Source organism: Oxyura jamaicensis (assembly GCF_011077185.1).
Source record: "Oxyura jamaicensis isolate SHBP4307 breed ruddy duck chromosome 13 unlocalized genomic scaffold, BPBGC_Ojam_1.0 oxy13_random_OJ72125, whole genome shotgun sequence".
Taxonomy (NCBI): domain Eukaryota; kingdom Metazoa; phylum Chordata; class Aves; order Anseriformes; family Anatidae; genus Oxyura; species Oxyura jamaicensis.
The window spans coordinates 3965-13233 of NW_023304317.1; the positions used below are offsets into that span (position 1 = coordinate 3965).

General features: G+C 68.4%; 2 protein-coding genes across 5 annotated transcripts in view; one reads left to right on the forward strand and one right to left on the reverse strand.

Moving 5' to 3' along the window:
* CDHR2 (cadherin related family member 2) overlaps positions 1 to 5881 on the forward strand; it is a 9207-nt gene extending 3326 nt beyond the window's left edge. For 3 of the 4 annotated variants that reach the window (XM_035312375.1, XM_035312376.1, XM_035312377.1), the window contains exons 12-28: positions 125 to 231; positions 324 to 551; positions 635 to 790; positions 973 to 1140; positions 1342 to 1403; positions 1488 to 1728; positions 1839 to 2075; positions 2263 to 2332; positions 2421 to 3029; positions 3233 to 3304; positions 3507 to 3556; positions 3664 to 3815; positions 3951 to 4053; positions 4133 to 4221; positions 4312 to 4386; positions 4480 to 4698; positions 4802 to 4915. In XM_035312375.1, the coding sequence (XP_035168266.1) occupies positions 125 to 231; positions 324 to 551; positions 635 to 790; positions 973 to 1140; positions 1342 to 1403; positions 1488 to 1728; positions 1839 to 2075; positions 2263 to 2332; positions 2421 to 3029; positions 3233 to 3304; positions 3507 to 3556; positions 3664 to 3815; positions 3951 to 4053; positions 4133 to 4221; positions 4312 to 4386; positions 4480 to 4678 (2618 nt within the window). In that variant the 3' untranslated portion in view covers positions 4679 to 4698; positions 4802 to 4915. Of the gene's footprint in view, positions 1 to 124; positions 232 to 323; positions 552 to 634; positions 791 to 972; positions 1141 to 1341; positions 1404 to 1487; positions 1729 to 1838; positions 2076 to 2262; positions 2333 to 2420; positions 3030 to 3232; positions 3305 to 3506; positions 3557 to 3663; positions 3816 to 3950; positions 4054 to 4132; positions 4222 to 4311; positions 4387 to 4479; positions 4699 to 4801; positions 4927 to 5006; positions 5121 to 5240; positions 5319 to 5423; positions 5485 to 5656 lie in introns of those variants that run through there. The other variant, XM_035312378.1, reaches the window with a different exon arrangement.
* A 782-nt stretch (positions 5882 to 6663) lies between these two features.
* On the reverse strand, positions 6664 to 8947 carry GPRIN1 (G protein regulated inducer of neurite outgrowth 1). Its single transcript, XM_035312379.1, has 2 exons — positions 8841 to 8947; positions 6664 to 8664 (listed from the first exon to the last, which is right to left on the reverse strand). Exon 2 carries the CDS (start codon positions 8633 to 8635, stop codon positions 7367 to 7369), a length of 1269 nt encoding a protein of 422 aa, XP_035168270.1. The 5' UTR covers positions 8636 to 8664; positions 8841 to 8947; the 3' UTR covers positions 6664 to 7366.
* Positions 8948 to 9269: the final 322 nt, after the last annotated feature.

The following is a 9269-nucleotide window of genomic DNA, read 5'->3' on the forward strand; positions in this document are numbered from 1 at the left end:
CCCTGGGGACCACCCAGCACCCTGGGGACCACCCAGCACCCTGGGGAGCACCCCGGCGGTGGCCCAGGGCCAGGTCTGCCTCCCCGCTGGCTGCAGCTGTCCCCCTGCTGTCCCCACGCCCCAGACGCCAGCGTCCCCTTCGCCATCAACATGACCACGGGCATCATCACCGTCAGCGGGTGGCTGGACCGCGAGCAGCTGCCAAGCGAGGAGGTGCTGCTGGAAGTCCAGGTGAGTGGGGGGCGGCGGGGAGAGCCCCCTCCTCTTCCTCGCCTCGGCTCCGCCTGACCCCGCTGCCTCCTCCTCTTCCTCCTCCTGCCCAGGCACGTGAGAAGAACCTGGACATCCACGGCATGGTGGCCCAGGTCAGCACGCTGGTGACCATCTCGGTGACCGACGTCAATGACAACAAGCCCGAGTTCTACCAGTGCTCCCTCCCCAGCTGCAACTTCACCAAGAGCCAGAGCAACTTCACGGGCAGCATCTTCGAGCATTCCTCCCCCAAAGTGCCCGTGTCCAACCTCAGCATCGTCGCCCACGACCCCGACAAGGTGGCAGCCTGCCCCTGGGGCCGGGCTGCGGGTCCCTGCCCCTGCCGCTCCGCCGCCCTCACCCCGGGCCTCTCTCCCCGCAGGGCATCAACAGCACTTTTGAGCTGTACCTGCAGGGTGGCAGCGCCAGCGCCTTCACCGTGTCCCCCACGAGGATCGTGGGCACCGGGGAGGTCCAGATCCTCGTGCAAGACCCGTCTGAGGTGGACTACGAGATCAGCCACGTCATGGTGGTGCAGGTGGGACCCACCAAGGGACGGTCCTTGCTCCCTGCACACGGGGGCACAGCAGGGACCTGACCCTTCCCTGCAGGCTTCGCCCTGGCAGCTCGTTTGGTTCGGGGGAGCTGGGCCGGGGTGACAGGGGCTGGGTGACGTGCTCGGGGACCCACACGAGACACTGCCGCTTCTCCAACCCTCAGCTCATCGCTAACGACACGGGGAACCCCGCCAACTGCTGCTCCGTAGCCACCGTGACCATCGACCTGATGGACATCAACGACCACTTCCCCGAGTTCCCGCAGAGCATCTACAAACTGAGCGTGATGGAGAACAGCCCCGAGGGCACCGTCATCGCCCCAAACATCACGGTCAGGCCCCGGGCAGGGCACTGGGGGTGCGGGTCACCGGCAGGGCCCGTGGTGTGGGGAGGAGGTGGCGGCAGGGTGCGGGACCCTGCACCCCTCCGGGCTGCATTTCTGGGGTGCTCGCCGCCCATGGCCAGTGCCCCAGGTCCATCACCACACCGGGGGCTGAAGGAGATTCTCGTGATGTTTCCTCCTCTCTTTCAGGCTTATGATCCGGACAGCGGTGCCTACGGCCAGATCACCTACCAGCTGCTCCCGGACATCATGTACGCGGGGATGCGGCTGGGGGGGCCGGGGGGTGCTGCCTGCCCCAGGCTGGAGCCCCGGTGATGGGTCCGTGTGTGCCACAGCCACGAAACCTTCACGGTGAACGCCAAGAGCGGGGCGGTGCTGGTGGCGAAGGGGGCCTTGCTGGACCGGGAGACTCGCTCCATCTACTACGCCAACATCCAGGCCGAGGACGGGGACAACATGGTGAGCACGGCGCTGCTGGAGATCTCCGTGCTGGACGAGAACGACAACGCGCCCATCGTCACCGGCTCCTACTTCATCTCCGTGGAAGAGGGGCAGAACGTCAGCACGGAGATCAAGGTCGGTGCCGGGTAAAGAGGACAACCCCAGGGCTGCCAGAAAGGAGCCAGGGACCGTCCCGAGGGGTGGGCAGCCCTGTTGCAGCCCCCCCCCCGGTGCTCTCCTTTCAGGCCATCGACAACGACGAGGCCGACACCCCCAACAGCCAGCTGGGCTTCAGGATCTTGCCAGGGCTGTTCAGCAACAACTTCACCATCAACGAGACCACGGGGCAGATGCACAACAGGGAGCCGCTGGACCGCGAGGCGCTGGACGACAAGGACGGGCAGCTGGTGGTGACGGTGGAGGTGTACGACCACGGGGTGCCACCGCTCAGCACCCTGGTCAACGTCACCATCACTGTGGGGGTGAGCCCTGGGCACAGCGGGGTGGGGTGGGTGCAGAGGTGGCACCCGGCCGTGGCACCGCGTCCCGAGGTGCCCCAGTTGATGCAGGGAGGCAGAAGAAGGCTCCTGTCCGTGCTCCTGCCCCTCGCCTTGTGCCAGAACCCCCGCCTCCTTGGACGGTGGCACTCAGGGGCTTCATCTCCCGCAGGACGTGAACGACAACACGCCCGTGTTCCTCGAGCAGTCCTACGAGTTCTTCATCTTTGAAAGCTCTGAAGGTAGACGCTGTGCGGGCAGGCTGCGGGACAAACAGTGGCCTGGGGTCAGCGCCCGCTGGGCACTGAGCGTCCGTCCGTCTGTCTGCAGATTCCTTCGTGGGTGACGTGGCGGCCACGGACGCCGACAAGACGGAGATCAATTTCCGCATCTCCTTCCGGCTGCAGAGCGGCAACGGCTCCAGCAACTTCTTGATCCGCTCCTACAAGCTGGGGCCGGGCAACTACAGCGGGCAGCTGTCCCTGGACCCCGACACGACCATGGACTACGAGACCCTGCAGCAGAAGAGCTTCTCCCTGGTGGTGCTGGCAGAGAACACGGCCACGGACAGCGCCAGGAACGCCAGCGTCCCGGTGGTGGTCCACGTCCTAGACGTCAACGACGAGCCCCCCTCCATCGTGCCGGCCTTGCAGAACGCGACCGTGAGCGAGAACGGCACGCAGCAGGGGCTGGTCTACACCGTGGGCGCCGCCGACCCCGACACCAACCACTCGCTGGTCATGGAGGAGCTGCAGGTCACCTGCCTTAAGGATTCGACGAGTGCCGGGGACGTGTGCTGGGGCTGGTTCGTGCTGCTGCCCAACGGCTCGGTGCTGGTCAACAGCTCAGAGATCGACTTCGAGCAGTGCGACACGGTGAAGCTGACGCTGCGGGCTGAAGACCTCTACACCGAGAAGGGTGACCGCTACAGCAAGAACGGTACAGAGAGCACCCGCACCTCGTGTGGAGGGAGGGAGGTGGGACCTGCAGCTCCTGCCCCCCCAGAGGAGCTGGACCGGTTGGAGATGGAGGCAGGATGTCCCCGTCCCTCTGGTCCCTGCCACAGGGACCCGAGCGTGCTGGAGGACGGGGCTCCCGGGGGATGCAGAGGGGGGTGACCAATGCATTTGGGGCTTTGGCAGGAACCCTGACAATCAACATCAAGGACATAAACGACAACGCGCCGGTCTTCCTGCCCGTCTTTGGGACCTTCGGTGAGCAGCGGGGCTGGGGCGCAGCACCCATCCCAGACGGGGCAGGGCTGCGAGCGGTGCGGGGTCCGGGCTGGGGTCACCCGGTGCCCTCCAGGGAGGGCAGCACAGGGTGCTCACGGCTCTGCCTGTGCTGCCGAGCCCTGGGGGTTCGGGGGCTGCAGCAGTGGCATGACCACGCTATGCTTCTCTCTGTCCCCCGCAGTGGTTGTCCCCGAGGTCTCTCCTGTGGACTTGCAAGTGGCTACCGTGAGGGTGAGGAGCTGTGCGCGCACTCCTGGGGAGCTGGGCTTGCCCGTCCCCACGGCGGGCAGGGGGCGAGCCGTGCCCATCGGTGCTCCTGCCCCGCTTTGTCCCCGCAGGCCACGGATGTCGACCAGGGGCTCGGAGGAACCATCACTTTCTCCATCTTCAAAGTGGTGTTCGTGGAGGACAATGCGAACGAACGGACCTACGAGAACCTCTTCAAGGTGGTGACCACGGTCGAGCAGAACAACTACATCGGGAGCATCCAGTAAGGCCGTGGGGCTGGGCTGGGGCTGCGTGGCAGCGACCGCATCCGTCCCTGCACGGCCTTGGCACGGGCAAGGGACAAAGGGACTCAGCACCCTCCTGGTACAGCCCTGTGGGATCTCCGATGTCCCCCCAGGGTGGCCAGCAACCTCGACAGCTCTCTGAAGGGGCAGTACAAGGTGACGGTGAGGGCTCAGGACAGTGCAGCACCCCAGCACGCGGCACAGACCATGCTGAACGTGAGTGTCACCCCCGTCCCCTGCCCGGGGATGCCCCGCGCCCTGCCCAGCCCCGCTCACCCCCGCTGTCCCCACGCAGATCTTCACAGTGGACCAGAGCTACCGCGTTCGCCTCCTGTTTGTGACAGCGGTGGATGAAGTGCAGAGCAACTTGGAAGACATCAAAACGTAAGGGCTGGCAGGGCTGGGGCGGCCGGTGGGCTGCAGGGGCTCCGGCCGCTTCCCGTGCAGGCACCCAGCCCGTTCCCCCCCTTCCAGGACCCTGACCCTCGCCACCAAGGCGGCGGTCTACGTGGTGGCCATCCGCAGCTCCGAGGACAGCCGTGCCGCCCGGTGAGTGGGGCGCGGAGGGAGCGGGGGCGGCACGGCCCCAGGGGAGGACACCGCGCCCCGCACCGCGCTCACCCCGCGCTTCTGTCCCTGCAGGGCGCAGGCCCAGTCGGTGATGGAGGCGTACTTCGTCTACAGCAACGGCACCGCCCTGGACGTCAACCAGCTGAGCACGTGCGTGCCGGGGAGGGGGCCGCGCGTGGGCACTGCTGCCTGCGTGGCCGCTCACCCCCCGGCTCTGCTCCCCTTGGCAGGCAGATATCGAACGACCCGCAGGTCCTGGCCACCCTGGTGAAGCTGGGCCTGGCCGTCATCGTGAGTGGGGCTGGGCGAGGGGCACGGGGAGAGGGCGCCGGCCCCGCGTGGCAACTGCGGGGCCCTTGGTCTGCGTGGTGCCCTCACCCCTGCTCTGCTCCAGGGCCCCGGGGAGGTGACGGAGCGCAGCAAGGAGAAGGAGATGATCGGCATCATCGTGGGGCTGGCGGTGTTCCTGGTCCTCTTCATCCTCATCATGACCCTGGTCTTGGTTCTCACCACCAGGAGGTACCACACCTCCCCCCCCCCCGTGTCCCCGTCCCCGTCCCCACCCCAGCCCTCACCCGCCCCGTCCCCGCGCCCCGCAGCTACAAGAGGAAGCTGAACGCGATGAAGGCGCTGAAGGCGGCCACGACGCTCAGCCCCACCGTGGCGCAGCAGGGAGCGGGCATCCCCGGGACCAACCAGTACAACACTGAGGGGTGAGCGTGGGCGCCCTGCTCTCTGTGGGGAGAGCCCCGGCACGTCCCTGCCGCCCAGGGGACGCGGCTGGTGCCGCGGTGCCAGGGCCGGTCACTCACCTGCCTCCCATCCTCGGCCAGGGCCAACCCCATGCTGAACCTCTCCATGGACCTGTCCCACGACCTGGGCTTCCACGAGGACACCAGCTCCCTGGCCAGGTGAGCTCTCGGGGCAAGCCCTGAAGGCCACGGGGCTGTCACCCTGTGTCCCCACACCACCGGTGCCTCGGCCATCCCTTAACCCATGCCCTCCCCTCTCCACAGCACGAATTCCCTGGATGAAAACAAAGTGGATTCACCCAAGGATGACAACCTCAAGACCAAGGTACCTGGCGGGGCGTCCTGTGGCCCCTCTGCCCAGCCCCATCCCCTCTGCTGTGGCACACGGGTGCTGGACCCCTCGTGTCCCCATCTCTCCATTGCCTTGTCAGCTCTGGGGAGGGGCGGAGGTGTCCCTGTCCCCGTCCCCAGCCCCTGACCACTCTCCCCTCCTGCAGCTGGGCAAATCGCGCCCCACGGACCCCACTGAGGACAAGGTGCTGGTGGCCGCCCTGAACGCGAAGGAGCCCAGCAAAGTAGCATTCATCAACAGCACCTTCAACACCACAGACTTGTGAGCGGGCACCTGGGGGCCAGAGGGGCCAGAGCAGGACTCTGGCAGCCGCTCCAGCGACATCCTGTCCAGATGCCAGCAATAAACCTGTCACCATGTGGGTGACAGCATCCCGTGGCCACAGGCCCCTCTGTCTGCAGTGCCCACTGGTGCCAGCCAGCGCAGGGTCCCCTCTCCTGGCAGGAGGTGAGGCCAGTGCCACCGCAGGGCTCAGCACAGCTTCGTGCCACCAGGACCCTTCCCGGGGCCACCCCGCAGCCCGTCACCCCACAGCCCCCCGGGGAGAGGTGCCCGCAGCCCTGCTCACAGCTTTCTGCAAGGTTTTATTACCCAACACCCAAATTGACAAGTTTAGTCCTCCCCCCCCCCCTTCCTCCCCCAACCCCCCAACAAAAAAAGAAATGAAGAGGAAAAAGAAGGAAGTCGGGGACCAAGCCGCAGTACCGGCGTGCTGCAGCGCAGGGCTGGAGGGCAGGGGACAGGCGGGGACGCTGCACGGGCACAGGGCTCCCAAGCAGCCCCCGGTGCAGCCTCCTGCAGCTCTGGTGCTCGCCCAGCTCCTGGGGCCCTGCGGGACCAGTCCTCTGCTGGGGCCGGGCTGGAGGGAGGACGAGGTGCCGGGTCCCACGGCGCAGCAGGGGCGACGTGGTGCTGCTGGCAGGGGGATGCTCGCCCCCCCGGTGCGCCGACCCTTTGCTCCCAAAGCTTCCCAGCACGGCAGGGACGTAGGAAAAGTGTTTCAAAAGAGCCACGGCCCCGCAGGCCACTGGGAAGGAGGTGGCTCGCAGCTGAAAGTGTCTCTTAAAAAGCTCCAAAAATGCAAACACAGTTCAGTAAAAGCCCCCCTCCCCACCCCCCCTGCAAAAACCCAGCGGTAAAAAGTGGCAGCGCTTTGCAGCCGGCGCGGCCCCGGCTGCTGGCCAGGAGAGCAGCGAGGGGGCCTGGGGACCCGCACAGGGCCACGCACCCACGGTGTCTCGGGCACCCACCGGGGTCCTGCTTGTGGCAGCGGGGCTGGGCAGGCAGGACGGACACGGCATCAGTGCGAGCTCCGTCCCCACTGCCAGCTGTGACGGGGACAAGGATGTGCCCCGTGCTCCCATGCAGCCAAGGAGGGCTGGGGGCCATGGGGGCAGCCTCGAGTGCCTCCAGCCACAGTGACGGGGACAAGCAGCCGATGGCCCCGAGCACACGGGCTCTGTGTCTCAGATGTGGCTGGCCCCACGCTCCCTCCAGCAAATCCATTTTGTGGGGTGGGCACGGCCAGGGGCAGGTGGCACCGCGATGCAGCAGCGTCTCCAGCACGGGCAGCGACGCTGCTGCCTGCAGTGCGGGGCTGGAGCTGGGGGGAGCCGGCAGCGACCTGCCCGTGTCCCGCTGCGAGCCCCTGCCACATCCAAGAGGTGCCACCAGCATCGTGTCCTCGGGCACCGCTGGTGGGGGGACCCCCGGTGAAGGAGATGCCTCGTCCCCGCCTGCAGCGCTCCATCGCCACCCGCCCCGGGAGCCCTGCACGCTGGCAGCAGGCGTCTCGGGACAGCGGGGCAGGGCCCCCTCCCCGGGTCCCCCCCGTCCTGCCGGAGCGGGCAGCGGCTCACTCCATGGCAGGGCCGGCGCGGGAGCAGCACCGGGGCCTCCGGACGTTTTGCAGCAGAGCCCGAAAGACGCTGGGCTGCCTCTTCGCCTCGCCTTTGCGGGGGGCTCCCTTGACGGAGCTGGCGCGGGTGCTCTGCGGGGTCATCACCACCTGCCGCCCGTGCTCCTCGATCTGCTTCTCCAGGTGCTTCTGGATGGCCATGCCCAGCACCTCCACCTCCATGGAGGCCCCGTACACCTCCCACGTCATCCCCTTCTCGTCCCAGCTCACCTCCCGGATGGGCTCCGGAGCCTCCTCCACCACCCCCTTCACGTGCACCTCGGGGTACGAGGCCTGCGGGGACTTGGCCACCGGCGTCATGGGCCCGGTGGCCACCGAGCGGGTCTCCACGGGCATGGACACCTGCATCTCCGCGTCCTTCTTGGAGGGCGCTGCCCCCGGGTGCGGGGCGGCGGCGGAGCCCGGCTCTCTCTTGGGGAAGGTGAAGGCGGCAGCCCCGTCCGGGGGGCTCATGGGGCTCAGGGCCACCGACACCAGGGACGCTCGGCTGTCCACTTGCGTCCCCATGTCCTGCGTCCCGGCATCCTGAGGCGGGGTCACCTCGAACGAGTAGGATTCGCACAGCAGCTTGGCTGTCCGGGGCTGCTGGCTGCTCTTGGCGTCCGCGCTCCCCTCAGCACTGCCCTGACCCCCGCTGGGAGGAGCGGCCGTGCCTCCCTGGGGGGGCTTGGGAGCCTCAGCGCCCCCCGCCTGGGGGTCAGCGCCCGGGGACGTGTCTGTGCCGCCCTGGGGCTGCTCCTGGCTCGGCATCAGGGGGCTGCCGGTCCCCGGTGCTCCTGTGGCCGGCTCCCGGAACGCCACGTGCTTGGCCGGAGCCGGCACGCTCCCCGCGTCCTTGCTGGGCGCCTTGAGGCAGGGCTCGGGCAGGGGGGGCACGGGGGCAGCTTTCTCCTTCGGGGTGCCAGGGCCTGCAGGACCGCAGGCAGGGGCAGTGCCGATGGGTGCCCCGCAGCTCGCCGCCACCGCTGCGCTCCCGAGCGCACCGGGAGCCGGTCCTGTTGGCACCGGCGCCTTCTCCGCCGGGCCCGGGGCCTCGGGCTCAGCCCCGCAGCAGTTCCTCATGGCACGGCCACCCGCGGCGCAGCCGGAGCTGGGCAGGCGCTCGCCCACTGACGGGCAGCCCGGGGAGCCGGCGCCGGGCTCGCAGGCGTCCTCGGCCTCACGGCTCAGCAGCTGCAAGCCCTCGGGCTCCTTAGCGCTGCCCATGCCCAGGGAAGGCTTCTCCCATGCTAATCCTGCAAGAGAGGGGATGGGGCGGTGAGCGGGGCGCTCACCCCGGCCCCCTGGGCTGGGGACAGTCGGTTGCCAACTGTTCCTTTCCGTGCCACCTGCACCAACAGGTCTGGCACGGGGTGCGCGGCGGTGCTCAGCGCCCACCCCGGGGAAGGGAAGAGCAGTGGCAGCCTCTTACCGCAAAAGCCAGCCTTCCCCCGGCGCGGTTGAGCCAGGAGCGGGATTCAGGTGCTGCTGTGGCTGCCGGGGCCGCGGGGACGTGGCCTGGAGACCCTGCGGAGGGAGAGCAGCTCGAGAGCATCCGCAGGTGCCCAGCAGAGCACCGACACTGCGAGGCACGGCGTGGGCACGCGTTCGGGCTGTGCGTGCGGGCAGGCTGCAGCCGCTGTGTGCCGGGCGCCCTGGGGGCACCACCGGCCCCCTCCCCTCCACACCCATCTGACCCCCAGCTGCGGCACCTTCGTGGGTGATGGGGGCCCAGGGGGCTGCAGAGCACGATGGGGGGCTCGGGGCTGTCAGAACCTTGCCCCGGGCAGGAGAGGCGTTGCCAGCTGGGCACCCAGTGCCCTCGCCCTGTGCAGGGCACCCACACCTGGATGGGCACGAG

What these genes read in the sequence shown, in the direction of transcription:
- GPRIN1 (XM_035312379.1), bottom strand. Translation starts at nt 8,635, where the DNA reads ATGGGCAGCGCTAAGGAGCCCGAGGGCTTGCAGCTGCTGAGCCGTGAG.